Source organism: Aphidius gifuensis, linkage group LG4 (assembly GCF_014905175.1).
Source record: "Aphidius gifuensis isolate YNYX2018 linkage group LG4, ASM1490517v1, whole genome shotgun sequence".
NCBI classification, from domain to species: Eukaryota; Metazoa; Arthropoda; class Insecta; order Hymenoptera; family Braconidae; genus Aphidius; species Aphidius gifuensis.
Window position 1 is genome coordinate 1,222,481 of NC_057791.1, and position 16,793 is coordinate 1,239,273.

Consider the following 16,793-nt stretch of genomic DNA (forward strand, 5'->3'; position numbering starts at 1 on the left):
ATAAACACACCGTAATACCGTATTGTTGTTTTTTTTATTTTTATTGATAAAAATTTATTAATTAAATAATAATCATGAATTTTATAAGAAGTTTAAGACAACTTCAACCATTCAGAAGCCTGAGTCAAGTGTTTACTCAATCAAACGTCATTGTAACTCCAAAATTGTGAGTAATAAAATTTGTTTTTTTTTTTAAATGTTTATCAATAATAATGGATTATTTTTTATTTTAGAAATTTATCAACAACTCAAGGAAAATTAGTAAATTTATCATCAATTAACAATATGTCAAGTATAAAAAAAAATGTTGACTTTGATGGTCTTTTAGAAGCTCAAAATGATAAAAATATTTTAATAATTGACGTTCGTGAACAATCAGAAATTGATGAGACTGGAAAATTACCAGGCAGTATTCACATTCCAAGTAAAAAATTAATTATTAATCATTAAATATAAAATATTAATTAATTTTTTTTTATTAACTACTAATATCTATTTACAGTGGCAAATGTTTCAAGTCAATTACAAATAAATAATGATGATTTTCAAAAGAAATATCAAACTTCAAAACCAACAAAACAAACAAAAATTGTTTTAAGTTGTAGATCTGGAATGAGAAGTGGTAAAGTTCAAGAAGAACTTCAAAAATTAGGCTATGAAAAGTAAGAGATAATATTATTTATAAAAAAATTATTTAAAAAACATGTAAATTATTTATTATTAATTTTTTTTTAGTGCCTATAATTATACTGGAGGCTGGAGTGAATGGGAAAGTAAACAAAAATCTTAATAAAAATTTTATGATATTAATAATCTTATTGATAAATAAAAGCAAAAAAAATATTGATAAAATTAAATATTTACAAGCAATTATTAATAATAATTAAATAAAAAATTTATATAAATTTATTTTTTTTCTTTTGCTTGTGTTTTTTGTGCAACCATATCTTTAAATTGTCCAAGAATAAGTGTTTCACGTTTTGATCTTTCTTCTTTACTAAACATAGCTAATGCACGTTTTTCATCAGCAGAATATATTTGATTTTCTTTTCTAATACGTACAGCTTCCATTCTTCTATGTCTACTTCCACTCATGACATAACCAACAGATTCATATGATGCTATTTCATCTGATGTTAAACCAATTTCACCTCTTCTTGGTATACGTTTACCTTCAGCAACATAAGCTGCCATTGCAGCACCTTCACCAGGTAATAATGCTTTACCAAAATCTTTTGCTGATAGTGTAACATGTTGTTTTTGTACTGGACCAACAATACCATCTTCACAACTATCATCTGATGATGAATGTTTACGTTTTTTATTTATTGATGATGATGATTTTGATGATTTTGTTAATTCAACCCATTCAGCTTCTTTTTCTTCTTCCTTATCATCATCATCACTACTACTACTTGAACTTTCAGAATATTTTTTCTTGTGTTTTTTACTTTTCTTTTTATGTTTTTTATTTTTTTTATCCTTTTTCCTATCTTTTTTTTTCTTTTTACTGCTTTGAGATGAATGTTTGTGTTTGTGTTTTTTTGATACTTCATCTTCATCACTTGATCTGTTTTTAAATTATATTATATATTAACAAAAAATATATCTATAAATTTGATATTGTTAAAAGTTAAAATAAACTTACTCTTCAACTCTTGTTGGTGATTTACCCCACACTCCATTGACTCCAGTCAAACCAATTTCTTCACGTTCACGTCTCCTTGCTTCCATCATCTTGTTTACTCTTTTTATAATTCTATCTAAAAAAAAAAGAGTATTGTAGGTTACTTTTTGGAGTAAATATAAAATTAGTTGTAAAACAATAATACTTACATGTTTTTTAAATTTATTAAACTATTATTATTAATGATAATTATTTTATAAATAAATTTATTTTGTTTAACAGGTGATGTATATAAACAAACTGAGTGTAAAATTTACACTGTAATACGTTGATGATAATTGATCCGGGTTAGGTTGGATCAAATTATCAAAACAATTCCGACATCTTGGTTTCCTCTAAAATATATTTTTTCAAATCATAATTTATAAAACTATAAATACTTATTATTTAAAAATAGTTTTTATATTTAATTTTTTGTTTTTATTATTAGTTGATAAATAATTATAAAATAATTTTAATTCTCTATCATAATATCTAGACAATAAATAAATCCAAAGAATTTAATTTAGGAAGAATAATTTATTTTGTACGATTGCCATAGTTAAGTAATTATATTCACAAATATTAATAATAATAATAATATAAATACAGCAGATTCATCAGTCCTTAAATCAAGAAAAAAAAAAATAATAATAATAATAATACAAATAAACAAACAAACAAACAAACAAAGTACGAATAATTATTATGCAAAAAACAAAAGATAAATTAATTAAAAAAAAAAAAATTTTATCACACAGAGTCTAGAGAAAAAGAAAAAAAAAAATTTATATTCTAGACAATTGTTGAAGTAAATTAGATGGTAAAACAGCCTCAAGTTTCTCCATAATATAATAAAAAGGTAATGATAACCAGGCAATAATAGCCCTAGCAACAATTCCCATTGTATCAGGATATTGATGTGTAAGTAACGCAAGTAATGCTGTAAATGAACATAAACCAGCAGTAAATAATATAAAAAATGGTAATTCTTTTTTAGGATAAACACTAACATCATGAAATGTTGGTAATAATTCACGATCAGCACATTCAGTACATGTTGGATATGGATAAAATAAATGTCCACGTTCAAGTGGATATGGTAATAATCTAAATGTACCTTCCCATGTACAATGTAATAAATTAAGTGCACCATCAATTTGTTTCCAATGTGATAAATGTGAAAATGCATATGCAATTGCTTCTGAATCACCACGTTTAAGTACATGTTCAGATGGTAATATTAATGGTTTCATTTCTAATAAATATTTTGGTACATGTGGATTAAATTCAACTGCTCTATGTATTGCTTCAACAGCTGATATTTCAGCATTTGTTAAACCTCTTTTACTAGCAATATCTGGTGAAAATTTATCAGCAACTAATCTTGATTTTAATAATGCTGATGTATAACATATTGTTGCTGATTTTGGTAAACTAATATCATCATATTTTGATAATACTGTTTGTACATCAACATATGCTTGCATTTCTAATAATACTTCAATTAAATTTTCATGTATATTTAATACATTCATTATTGGTGGTACTTCTTTTGTTAAATCACGAAACATTTTAACTGATTCTTTTAATTTACCTAATTTTCTAGCACACATTGCTAATCTTCTTTTAATATATATTAGTACATTTGTATCACGTCTATGTATTGCTTCAGCAATTGTACCTTGATGTTGTGTATTTTGTGATTTTTTATAATTTAATTCAGCTATTTTAAGTGCTTGTTTAAATAATTTTTCAACTTCAATTATTGTTGTTGCTTCTTCTTCAGCAAGTAATATTAATGCTGGTGCACATTCTGAATTTTTTTCTAATGCATTATGTGCTGCTTTAATACGTACTGATGGATTTCTTTCTCTCCATGCTGTTTGCATTATTTCAAATTCAGCTTTATCTGAATCACCATCACATGTAAAAAATGTTTGATGATCTTGAGCTGATAAATTCATATCATAATATGTTAATGGTTCTTTATTTGTTGTCCAAAAAAAACGTTGATATTCAGCACCACGAAATAAATTCATTGGATTTCTCCATACTTTACATTCTGGTACACTCAATTGATTTGTTGAATTTGTATTATTTATTGTATTGTTATTGTGTGATTCATTTGTTGATGATGATGTTGACGTTGATGTTGTTGATGTTGTTGTATCACCAGAACCAATTCCACCACCAGCATTATTATTAGCACTATTATTACTACCACCACCTCCACCAATCCATGGTGATATATGATTAAGTGATACTTGCTCAATAAATGATGTACCATATTTACGAAAATACCACCATTCAAATATCAATATTAAACCTGATATTAATGATGATGTACCAGTTAATGCAACATAAAATTTTGGAGTTAAAGTACTCAAAAACATTGTAGAATCCCACATACTTGTAAATAATAATGCCATTTATTATAATTATTATTTAATTAATTTTATATTTGTTTATTTTTTTTCACTCATGTAATTGTTTATTATTATTTTTATGATGATGATGTTGTTGTTTTAACTACAACTAGTTTAATCAAATTAATTAGGTCTCATTCGTCTTGTTGATCTCTATATCTCTCTCTTTCTCTAGTTACTCTGGAGTCTTCTAATTGTTTTTAATATATAATGTTACTTTTTGTTAGAGCAAAAAACAAAACGTACATTCGATTTTTGCAATGAAATTTTTGCAATAAGTAATGTGAAGATTTTACAACAACGAGTACTTGAAAATGCAGCCTAAGGTAGACCTCCTATTCACAATTTTATTATTATTTTTAATTATTATTATTATTATTTTTTTTTATTAATAATGTCGTATATCGGAGTCGCACCCTGACGAGGAATGTAACAAGTACAAAATTCTTTATTATTTCTTTTACGTACGACGGGACTAAAACAGATTGAAGTGTAATACTCATTTTTTTATATTAAAAAAAAATAATAAAATATATACGTTTTTATTAAAAGCTTTATATTTATATTATTAATATTTATTAATTTATTAATCATCGTTTGTATATTGTAAGTGTTGTATTTAAATTAGTGAATTATTATTAAATTTCGAATTTCGAAATTATTTTACATACAGCATCCAATATGTTTTTTGTTTATTTGTGATAATTATTTACTCACTTTTTTTTTTTTACATATATGTTACTTTAATCTTGGCAAGTTTTTATTATTTAATTTAATTTAATTTTTTTTAATTTCAACTAGTTGATTAATGATTTTTAAGAATTTTTTTTTTTTGATAAAATCTATTTATTTTTATTTTTTTTTTCTCCCTTTTTTTTTGTCGTTTATATAGATATATCTATGTATTATGATTTTTTTTTTATTTTACGGAATTTATTTGTACTTAAAGATTCATGTAAATTTGCATTTTATGATGTTAAAATGAAATAATTTTTTGCCTACTCGAATTACCAAAATTCCTAAGCATTGACACCTAATGTAGTTTTTTTTTTCTCCTACTACCATTTTAATAATCACCAACACACCATCATCAATCAACTTGTTATAAAATATTTTAATATATTTTTTTTATTTCTATTTTAGTAAATAATAAAATTTTTTGTTTATTATAAATGATAATACAAAAATGAGTTCACTTCCACAAACTGGCAGATTTTTGCCTTTTACAAATAATAATATTCAACGTAAACAACAATTGACAGTTCAAGGTAATTATCATTGTTGTTTAATATAATCATAATTTAATTATTAATTTTAATAATAATATATTCTTTTTAAATTAGGAATATTACCACAAAGTTTGAGTGGTAGTGATACAGATGTATCAACATCAAATGAAAATTTAAGCAATGAAGATAGATATGTCATCAGGCATACTGCCAGACAAGAACCACAAGGTCAAGAAAATCAACAACAAAGTCCATCTAGATCCTCCAGTCATAAAGAAAATATACCAAATATTCAGGTTTGTTTTATTTAAATATATTTACTAAACTTATAAAAAAATCATATTAATAATTATTGTTGTTATAAAAAAAAAACAGGGTAACTTGATAAATCGAAACAGTCACAAGGAAAGTTTAAATGGTTCAAATAGAAATAGTCTAAAAGACAGTATAAATGGCTCAAACAGAAATAGTTTAAAAGATAATTTGAGTAATCGTACAAGTGTTGGTTCAAATCGTAGTAGTTTAGATATATCAACAAGTTCATATAATACACTTATAATACACAATGCAAATGATGAAAATTCATGGTCACAAACTGGTAGATTATCAGGAATTGTAAGAGATCATAATGATATGGGATATTTATATTGTGATAATAATAATAATAATAATCATAATAATAACAAAGGTTATTCAAATAGTCCAACAATGCAATCACTAACAAGTATTCCAAATGATGAAAAATTTTATGAACAATTTAAAAATAATGGATGTCAAGAAATAACTGATATACCAGATGATTATCTTAATCAATCACAAGTTTTAAAACATCTTGCTAAAGAAGTTAAACCATCATCATATGGTACTAAAATTAATTGTGGTAGTACATCAGATTTTGAATTACGAATACGTGAAAATAATCGTAGTAAACAAAATAATAATATTAATAATAATAATGAATTATCATCGACATATTCAACAAAATTATTACCAGGTAAAAATAAATTTCGTTTATTAGGACCAAATGAAAAATTAACATTATCAAGATCACAACCAGATTTATCAAGAATTGAAAAATTAAATATTGATGATTATCAAGTACCATTAACAACAACAACAGCAGCAATAACAGCAGCAGCATCAACAACAACACGTCCACAAACAAAAGGACGTGAAAAAATAGATTCAACAATTGGTGAATTATGGCCAGCAACAGAAATGTTTCAAATAGTTATACAAGAAAATAGTGCATTAAAACTTGAACTTGAACGTTGTTATAGTAAAGTATCAAAATCACAAAAATTAGAACAAGAAATATCAAAAGTACATCGTGCACATGAAGAATTAGCAGCATCATGTGAAAGACGTGAAAAACTTGAACGTGCAGCAAGAGTAAGATTACAAAGTGATTGTAAAAGATTAACTGAATTAAATCGTGCATTACGTGATCAAATTGATTTATTATCATCAAGAACAGATAATCCAAAAATTATTGAATCAATGAAAAAAGAATTAACACAACGTGAATTAATGATTGGACAATTAATAACACAAAATAAAGAACTTGTTGCTGCTAAAGAAAGACAAGAAATTGAATTAGCAGCACAACGTGCAACATTACAAGAACAACGTACACATATTGATATACTTGATACAGCATTAACAAATGCACAAAGTAATGTTGTTAGATTAGAAGAAGAAAGTAGAAAAAAACAAATGTATGTTGAAAGAGTTGGACAATTACAACGTGCATTATCATCATTACAAGCATCAAGTGATAGAAGAGAAGAAACAGAAAGACAATTACGTGGACAACTTGAACGTGAATTACGTGAAGGTGGTAATTTTAATTTAAATAATGTTGGTGCTGGTGGTGGTGTTAATGGTGCTGGTGTTAGTGGTGGTAGTGGTTGTAATAATAATAATGAACAATCATACAATGGTGAAACAATAGCAGAATTTAAAAGACGTGTACGTGAAAGAGATGAAAAAATTATGTCACTTGAAGGTGATGTTGCTAAATGGGAACAACGTTATTTAGAAGAAAGTGCATTAAGACAAGCAGCCATTGATGCAGCAAGTCTTCCAAAGTATGTATCATCATCATCATCATTTATTATTTATTTAATTATATATATTAATTATATTTATATTTTTATATAATAAAAAATAGAGATGCTAAAATTGCTGCATTAGAAAAAACAAGTCAAGATGCTGAAAAAATGATTGCTGAAGCAAGATCAGAAAAAATGCGTCATATGGATGAAGTTTATGCTGCACAAAAAAAACTTACTGATCTTGAATCACGGTAATTTAATTTTTAATATATTTTTCATTGTATAATATAATTAATTAATTTATATGTAATTTAGAATGAAAGATCTTGAATCAAAGCTAGCTGAAAGAGATGCAATGATAAGAGTACTTCAAAAACATACATATGATAAAGAAAGTAGTACTAGTAGTGGTGTTGGAAGTTATCCACCAGTACATTCAACTCATTCTAGTACATCTGTTGATCATAATGGTTTAACTAATACACCAGAACTTGGTTAGTTTATTATTTATAGCTAAGAAATATAAATTAATCCAAATAAATAATTTATTATTTTGTTTATTAGCATCACGTGTATCAACTGTTAGTAGTGTATTAGGTGGTGCTGCTAATTATACAAGTACTGGTAGTTATGGTGATTCTTATCAGTATAGAAAACAGGGTAGTTTTGAACAAACTAATAAAAGCCTTGATGATCAACTTAAAGAACTTGATTCACAACTTCTCAGCAAGGTAAGAACAATTGTGTAAAATTTATTTTTATAAAATTATTATTGTTTTATAATATAATTTAATTACAACATTGTCTTTATTCAATTTATATTTTTTTAAAAAGTTTTTAATTTATAAAAAAAATCTTATAGTTTTTTTTACAGTTTACTATTTAATTTTTAAATATGGTAAAAAAAAATTAATTAAATTTGAAGTTAAAATTCATTTGTAAAATCACTTGAAAAAAATAAATAATAATAATATTAGTACATTAAAATAGGTCCATGTGTAAAGGTATCGTAAAAGCATGTGTGGAATTGAAAAAAAAAATTTTTTAAATAATTTTTCGCGTTTTTTTTCTTTAAACTAAAATGATGCTTTATATTGTGTTTTTTTTTTATGATAAGTTTATTAAAACTAAAGTAATCAAGTCAAGTCAACTGCATTAAAAAAAAAAATTATATTTATTTTATTATTCAATAAAACGTCATTGTACTTTGCTTAAATTTGATATGAAAAAAAAAATATATATATTTTTCTAAAAAAAAAATTAACTAAAGTGTTATTTATTATTGGTTTTTTTTTTATCTTGACTTGACATGATTAAAATTGTTGTTTATTTTAAGAGTGATCCAAACTAAAAAACAAATTGAAAAAAATTCAAAACTCCTAAATATCCAAAATATTAAAAAAAAAAAAAAATCCCAGAGTGCGCATGTTTTGTTTTATTATTTTTAATTTTTTTTTTCTTTAACTTTTGTGGTTTATTTTTTTTTTTTTTTGCGAGCACTAACCCATAATCCATATCCTATAATTTCCTTGTCCAATCTTCGGGAATTTTTTTCTTTTGTTTTCAGCGGGCACTTTGCTGTTTTCCAGGATTCTCTAATTCAGGCATTGCGTCGAGAAAAGGAAAAATATCCAAGCCATTATTGGCGAGTGTAGATCGTACAATATCATCAAGTACAACATCAAGTAAAAGTCGTTTAATTGATGATTCAATTATAAATCAAAGTGGTAATATTGAATTTTCAAAAACATCATCAACAACACCATCAACAATCACAACAACAACAACAACAATAGCAACAGTAGCTGCAGCAGTAGCAACAGTAGCAGCAACAGCAACAAAAGCAAAAACAACAACAACATCATCATCATCATCAACAGCAACAACAACAGCAGCAACTGCAGCAACAACAACAACAACACGACATAAAAATAATACATCACGTTTATCAGATGGTAGACCAGAAGACATGATGTTACTTGAAAAACAAGGAAGAAGTTCACAACGTCAACGTATGCAAGAAGGTGAACAAAGACGTGCTGGTAGTTTACCACCAAGTTCATTACCACGTCCACCAAAAACAATTAAAACAACAACAACAAATAATTTACGTTATTGTCGTTTAAGTGATACTGAAACACGTAAAAAATCTGATCCAGGACCAACAATTATAAATAATATTAAAACAACACGTGATTCTGGTAATTGTACACTTGAATATGGAAGATTTGATATGAAAAATCAACGTAAAAAAAAAAATGATATTGTTTATTTACATAATAATATTAAACAAACAATTAATCATGATTATAAACGTTTTAATGATGACGATGATGATGATGATGTTGATGTTGTTGTTGTTAAACATCGTGATACACAAAATAGATCATTAATACCACCACCATCATTAACATCACGTAGAATTTGTGATTATGGAAGATTAAGTGATGGTGATAATAAAACAACATTTAGAAAACAAAATATAATAACAAGAGGTCTTAGTACTGGTAGTACTGTTAGTAGTAAAAGTTGTGGACGTGATTCTGGTGGTACTGTTAGTAGTGAAGCATCAATATCATCATTACCACCAACAAAAGCAAGATCAATACCCCGACCAAATTATCGTATTCATTTTTGACAATGAAAATTATTATTTTCAAACGATAACAACCAAAGTAAACACAATTTCTTTTTTTTTTTTTTTTTATTTTTTATTTCTATTGCGAAAACAATAATAATTATGTGTTATATAAATATAGCAAACGATCGAAATACGAATTTTTTTTTTTTTTTAATTATTATTATTTAGAATTTTAAGATTAACTTTGATGATTGATTGATTTTTTTTTTTTTTTAAAAAAACTTGGTACATCAATGTATTAGAGAGCCATATTAGTTTTTTATTTTATCATTTATTATTATTATTATTATTTAGATCTGATGAGATAAAAGATAGATTACTTGATTGTTTATTTAAGTCATAATAATATTATCATAACTTGAATGACCCTTGATAAGATTAGTAAAAACTAGTCATTGCCAAAGTAACTATTGTTGCCTCTTTTTTTTTTTTTTTTTTTTGACACAAGACTGGGTCAATATTAAAATTTTTTTCTTTCATATATAATATATACATGTATTTTCTTTGTTACTATTAATATATTTAAACAGAAAAATTAATTTAAATTATCAATAAATCTTGATACAGTAAAGTAAATATAAAACAGTTGAAGAAAAAAATTTTTAAAATAAAAAAAAAAAACTTTATACAGTGCCTTTTATATAAATTTCAAATTGAAAAATAAAAAATATAATCAAGCATAAAATTTCACAAGACTGAATGAAAAAAGAAACATAGAAAAATATTTTTTAATAAGGTAAATTTGATTATAGAAACTTGACTTTTCTGATTATTCAAAAAAAAAAAAAGGAAATAATTAAAATAAATATTTATTTGTGCTTGTTTTAATTGAAGCCATGAAAGAAAAAATTTTAAAATAATTTTAAACAACGATAACGTACAATGCAGGATGTTTTAAGTTTTCAAAAAAATATAAGCATACTAATTAATAATTTTTTGATTGTGATGTAGTTTAGCATATTTGATTAGAAAAAAAAAAAAAAAACGATAAAAATCATTTTATTTCTTTTTTTCATTGTTTATTAAAGTGCAGTTATAAAAAATAATTGTCTTTAATTAAAAATTAAGAGTGTAAATTAATTCGAAATAATTAAAAAGAAATAAAAATGATAAAACAATTATTTAATTATCAATTAATTAATTAATTGTTAATTGGAAAAATTAAAAAAAATTAAAATCGTTACCAAATATTTGTTAAATAATATTTCTGCGTTTAACGATGTTTTTTTTTTTTTAATTTTCAAATTTCTATTTGTTTATTAAACATATGCTTATTTAATTTTATTTTTTGTAAAATATTATCGTGTTGTTTGCTCTCTATTTGAATTAATATTCAAGATAAAAATTAAGGCCTTAAATTTTTTGAAAAAACAATTTTTTTTCTTTATTTTTTTTTTTCATCAATTTAATATACTTTATAGATTATAATTCTTACTATGGTAAATTTATTTTCCATAAAAAGCGATAATAAAATTTTTAAATTATCATTAAATGTACTATGATGTAAAAAAAAATCTAAGAAATACAAAGGTTGTTGTAAAATTGTTGTTGTTTTAATTTATTAAAAAAAAAATTTTTTCTTTGCAGTACGTCTAGAAACAAAAAATATCATTTAAAAAATTGAAAAAAAAAAATAAACCAGTCATGGACCCATGTCAATTAACTATTTTATATTCATTTTTTTCTATTTTTCTATTCGAAATTTTTATTTTTCGATTCGAAATCTTCTTTACCAAAACAAAATAAAAAAAAATATTACAATGCTTATAAATGGATCAACGTCTCTCCTTTATAAACAACATAATATAATTATATATTTATATTATGTTGACCTTTATTAACTGATTGTTTATGAATATAAAAAAAAAATTAAATATTTATATTTATTACTGAGTTGTAGTATAAACGACATTGATATTTTTGATTTAAAAATTTATATAAAATTAATTTTACGTAACTAAAAAAAATTTGCATTAATTTGTTGATGTTTTTTTTAAAGGACAATGTGCAAATATATATAGTGGGGTATTGAAGTGAATTTTAAAAAGCAAACTCACATTTATGCCAGTTACCAGTTGTCTCTTGTCACGAATCAACTTATTTCTTTACAAAAAAAATCAATTTTATATTTTTGAATTAAAATGGAATTAATAACAGCTGCAACGTTCATTTTTGTTTCTATTATTACAATACTTTTGGTTTATGATTATTATATTCACAACAATAGAAGAGGCAAATATATATCTAAAATTCCAGGACCAAAATCATATCCAATCATTGGAAATGCTCTTGATGTGATGGTACCACTTGGTAAAATTTTTTTATTAATTTTAATTTATAATTATTTCATATTATATAAATCTACAAGTTTTTTTTTCATCAACAATTAACATTTATATAATACACTTTAATTAACGTATATTTTCAAGTTTGAATATTTTTTTTTTCAATAATTTGTGTTCGTGATACTAAGTACTACAATATCAATGTCAATTTTTTTCTATTTGTTTATTTAATTTTTAAACGACAGTATAATTTAATAAAACATCATTGTAATGACAGTTTTAAGAATTCGCGTGTATAAAATTATTAAATATATATTTACCAGATAATAAAGTCAAGTCATCTTTGACATATTTCATAATTACTACATCACAGACACATAAAAATGATATTATTTTTTTATAATCGCCTTAAAATTTTATCAATTTTTCATTGTAAAAATTGAATATAAATTATTAAATTTGTTTATTGGACATTAAATGAATGCTATCAATTAAATTATAATATTTTTTTGGTTTTTTTTTTCATTATGTCAGAGGATATTTGGCATTTTTTTCGTAGAATTGGAAGAGATCATTATCCAGTGAGTAAATTTTGGATAGTTAATTGGCCAGTTGTTAATGTTCATCATCCAGATGATGTTGAGGTATAAATATTACGTCTTTATTTATATATAAATTAAAAGACAGTAGTAAAGATTTTTTTTTATATCCTTAGATTATTCTCAGCAGTACAAAAAATATTGAAAAAAATATTTTTTATGAGTTACTTCATCCTTGGTTAAAAGAAGGTCTCTTGACAAGCAAAGGTAATTATTATTCATCATTTTATTATACTATACTTAATAAATCGATAATTAAAATTTATTAATAATATTATTTAAATTTCAAGGAGATAAATGGCGTAGTAGAAGAAAAATTCTAACTCCAGCATTTCATTTTAATATACTTCAAGAATTTTCACAAACATTAATTGAACAAACGAAAAATTTAATTGAAACACTTCAAAGTGAATCAAAGTCTGGTGAAGTTGTCAAAGAGCTTCTTCCGATACTCAGTAAATTTACTCTCAACACAATATGTGGTAATGAAAAAAAAAATAAATATTGATTATTTATTTTCTCCCTATAATTTCCATCGTAATTAATTATAAATTTTTGTTTTTTTTTAAAAAAATAGAAACAGCAATGGGAGTTACTGTGGATAAAAAATCAACTGACCAAGATAATTATCGAAAATCAATTTATGAAATTGGTTTAATATTTTACTACAGGTATTTTATTTCAAAAAATAATTACATATAAATTTATAATTAAAAAAAAATAATTATTTATTCATAGAGCTGTACGTCCATGGTTAAAAAATGAATGGATATTTTCATTGACAAAAAAAGGCAAAGAAAATATAAAAATTTTAAAAACTTTACATAATTTTACATCAAAAATAATTGGTGAACGTAAAAAATATCACAAAGAAACAAAAGGAATATATTTAAATGAATTTACAAATAAAATTGATGGTAATAAAGACACAGAAGATATTGAAGATAAAAATTCAAAAAAACGTTTAGCATTTTTGGATCTATTAATTGCTGCATCAGAAAAAAATCATGTGATTGATGATGAAGGAATTAGAGAAGAAGTTGATACATTTGTTTTTGAAGTAAGTTAAAAATAATTTAATAATATATTTATTTTTAGATTATTATTAATACTCTTTTTTTAGGGACATGACACAACAGCAATGGCTTTATTTTTTACAATTTTGCTACTTGCTGAACATACAGATATTCAAACAATTGCGAGACAAGAAGTTGATGAAATTTTAAATGAAACAAATGGACAATTAACATATTCAGCAATACAAAAAGTTTCTTATTTAGAAAGATGTATTAAAGAATCTCTGAGGATGTATCCAAGTGTACCAATTATTGGTAGAAATATTACTGAAGATATAAAATTAAGTAAGCTCAACAATTAATTAAATTGTAATAACTTTTTAATTTCTATATTGATTGATAATTTATTTTTTAGAGCATTGTTTTGTACCTGCTGGATCTATTTTAAATATTCAAATTTTTGATACTCATCGTGATCCAAATTTTTGGGAACGACCAAATATTTATGATCCTGATCGTTTTTTGCCAAATAATACAAAAAATCGTCATCCATTTTCTTATGTACCATTTTCAGCTGGACCTCGAAATTGCATTGGTCAAAAATTTGCAATGCTTGAATTAAAAACAGTCTTAGCTGGACTTTTACATAATTTTAAATTTGAAGCAATGGAAAGTGCTGCAAATATTAGAATTCTTCCTGATCTTGTTATCAGATGTGCACATCCAGTTAATGTTAAATTCATACCAATTAAAAAATAATTATAAAAATACATATATACAATAATTATTATGTATTATTATATCAATTTACTTTACATTAATATTTTATTTGAAATTGCTAAATGGCACTGAAACGAGGGAAATAGCATCACCCAGTGAATTTATTTGTTTAAATAATTTATAAATATGTAAATAATTATTTAAAAAATATTACATTAATGGAAAAGTTAATAATATTATTATTTCAACATCAAGAGGGAGTGGTGAAAGGGAGGGAATTAATAGGTGAAGCACCACATTGTATTTAATGATACAAATAATTTTACGATTGTTAACTTATTATCGGAAATTCTGTAACTTTGACCATTGGTGTTTAGCACATTGTGTATTGATCGGTTTAAATGCACTGTATATTAAACTACTCCCCAACTTTCCAACAAATTCACAACACAATTTCAATTATCTAGAAAAAAAAAAATATATTTTTTCAATTTATTTCAATGTTTTTTTATTCAAAATTGAAATTAATTATTATAAAGTATAGAAAAATGAAAAAAAAAACAAAATCCAATTTTCAAATTGAAGCAAAAGAAAAATATAATATATTTTTTAAATTTCAACACAAATTATTTATGTGTAATTAAATGAGTATTTTATTTTTCAAATTTCATATATCTATATTGATAAAAAAGACGTATAAAAAATTAAAAAGTTATGATATTGATGAAAGAAAAAAGAAGGAGGAAGAGGAGAAAGTGCGTTATACTCTCACATTCACATAGCTCAAAAATAAAATCCATGAAAATTCATTAGAATATAAAAACACAAATAATATTCTATAAAAAAAAAAAAGTAAATCATTTAAATTATATTTTATATATTAAAAATTATTATTTCATTTAAAATTATTTTAATGAAAATACACACTGGGATACAGGTCATTCGAACGGTTAGCTGGATATTTTATATTTTACATAACATAAAAAAAAAAAAATGTTATAAAAAATATATAAATTTTACCTGAGAATAAAAATAAAAAAAAAAAAATTAATAAAACATTTATTATTAATAAATCAACATCAATATAATTTTGTTTAAAAAAAATTATATACAATTTTTTTAATTAGTAGATGCTTTTAACCCTTGTAAAATAGTTTTAATCTCTTTTTTTTTTTTCTTTTATTTTTTCTACGTCTTCAGGTGGAAATATGCTTTGGCATTTAACGGCATTACTTCTCTCAACTGTGACTTGTTACAAAGTAGAATAGCACAAACTTGAAGAAATAAAAAAAAAAAGAGGTTCAGTGACCGACAGAGATCGACCAAGCACGTCGTCACTTGTATCACGATATACAAACTCTTCTTCTTGGCCAAATAAAATATTTATATTTGTAAACAAAACAAATAAAGCTAGCCAAAAAAATAGCTAAATTTTATTTGTCAAGTTTTGTTTTTATTATATACTAAAAATAAATCATATATACGAATTAAGCTGTATCTTGATTTATGTATCGAAATAACATTTCGAAATTTCGAAAAAATTTCGACAATGACTTACGACAAGTTGTAAAAATATTTTAACTTAGAATTTTTCGAAATTCCATGCGAACATTTGTGGATAAATATTTATTTATTTATCATTTTAAATGAATCATACGGTGGATGATGATTCATGCTTGACTTATATCGAAAAAAAAAATAAAAAAAAAAAACTTTATAATCTATTAATATCGTTGTATTAATTTGCATAAATACTTTCAATTTTTAAAGATTAATTTTATTTAGTTAGCATTGAAGCTCCATTAGTAATGATTTAAATGATTTTTTTTTTGTATTTTTTGGAGTGTTTGGAAATTTTATTTGACATTCACCGTGAATGAGAATTATGCAAGAATCAATGTGCATATTATGTCTGTATGTAACCATATTTGGCTCCGAAGAAAAATATCAAAAAAAAATTTATTATATCAACAAAATATATGTTAATTTTAAACAAACAAAAAAGAACAATAATTTTCTTTTAAAATTTCTATAAATTACTCCGAAAAATTCTCCGGGTTATTTCGAAATTGGTTCAATGTTTTACAAATTTTTTCCCTATATTTCTCCGAGAAATATTATTTTCCAACAAATTACTCCGTTAAAACCTTT

The 16,793-nt window shown here is 23.8% G+C and overlaps 5 protein-coding genes across 8 annotated transcripts; 3 read left to right on the plus strand and 2 right to left on the minus strand.

Moving 5' to 3' along the window:
• The first annotated feature begins 15 nt into the window (after positions 1-15).
• Positions 16-864, plus strand: LOC122854335 (rhodanese domain-containing protein CG4456-like). Its single transcript, XM_044154861.1, has 4 exons — positions 16-166; positions 234-424; positions 503-662; positions 736-864. The coding sequence occupies exons 1-4, from the start codon at positions 75-77 to the stop codon at positions 788-790; spliced, it is 498 nt and encodes a 165-aa protein (XP_044010796.1). The 5' UTR covers positions 16-74; the 3' UTR covers positions 791-864.
• On the minus strand, positions 861-2,049 carry LOC122854333 (NKAP family protein CG6066). Of its 2 annotated transcripts, none has more exons than XM_044154860.1 (3): positions 1,837-2,049; positions 1,649-1,759; positions 861-1,570 (listed from the first exon to the last, which is right to left on the minus strand). In XM_044154860.1, exons 2-3 carry the CDS (start codon positions 1,735-1,737, stop codon positions 907-909), a joined length of 753 nt encoding a protein of 250 aa, XP_044010795.1. In that variant the 5' UTR covers positions 1,738-1,759; positions 1,837-2,049; the 3' UTR covers positions 861-906. The 2 variants fall into 2 exon arrangements, with proteins under 2 accessions (XP_044010795.1, XP_044010794.1); XM_044154859.1 differs by having other exon boundaries at positions 1,649-1,763; positions 1,837-2,048.
• Positions 2,050-2,369: 320 nt separating this feature from the next.
• On the minus strand, positions 2,370-4,408 carry LOC122854337 (protein ST7 homolog). The gene has a single exon (XM_044154864.1). It carries the CDS (start codon positions 4,096-4,098, stop codon positions 2,455-2,457), a length of 1,644 nt encoding a protein of 547 aa, XP_044010799.1. The 5' UTR covers positions 4,099-4,408; the 3' UTR covers positions 2,370-2,454.
• A 91-nt stretch (positions 4,409-4,499) lies between these two features.
• Positions 4,500-10,464, plus strand: LOC122854336 (angiomotin-like). 2 transcript variants are annotated; one of them, XM_044154862.1, is made up of 8 exons: positions 4,500-4,701; positions 5,239-5,363; positions 5,439-5,620; positions 5,700-7,414; positions 7,498-7,632; positions 7,697-7,875; positions 7,946-8,112; positions 8,949-10,464. In XM_044154862.1, exons 2-8 carry the CDS (start codon positions 5,282-5,284, stop codon positions 10,017-10,019), a joined length of 3,531 nt encoding a protein of 1,176 aa, XP_044010797.1. In that variant the 5' UTR covers positions 4,500-4,701; positions 5,239-5,281; the 3' UTR covers positions 10,020-10,464. The 2 variants fall into 2 exon arrangements, with proteins under 2 accessions (XP_044010797.1, XP_044010798.1); XM_044154863.1 differs by having other exon boundaries at positions 4,500-4,587.
• A 955-nt stretch (positions 10,465-11,419) lies between these two features.
• On the plus strand, positions 11,420-15,593 carry LOC122854338 (cytochrome P450 4C1-like). 2 transcript variants are annotated; one of them, XM_044154865.1, is made up of 8 exons: positions 11,420-12,332; positions 12,842-12,951; positions 13,023-13,113; positions 13,197-13,388; positions 13,484-13,577; positions 13,645-13,966; positions 14,030-14,267; positions 14,338-15,593. In XM_044154865.1, exons 1-8 carry the CDS (start codon positions 12,164-12,166, stop codon positions 14,679-14,681), a joined length of 1,560 nt encoding a protein of 519 aa, XP_044010800.1. In that variant the 5' UTR covers positions 11,420-12,163; the 3' UTR covers positions 14,682-15,593. The 2 variants fall into 2 exon arrangements, with proteins under 2 accessions (XP_044010800.1, XP_044010801.1); XM_044154866.1 differs by having other exon boundaries at positions 12,025-12,332; positions 13,490-13,577.
• Positions 15,594-16,793: the final 1,200 nt, after the last annotated feature.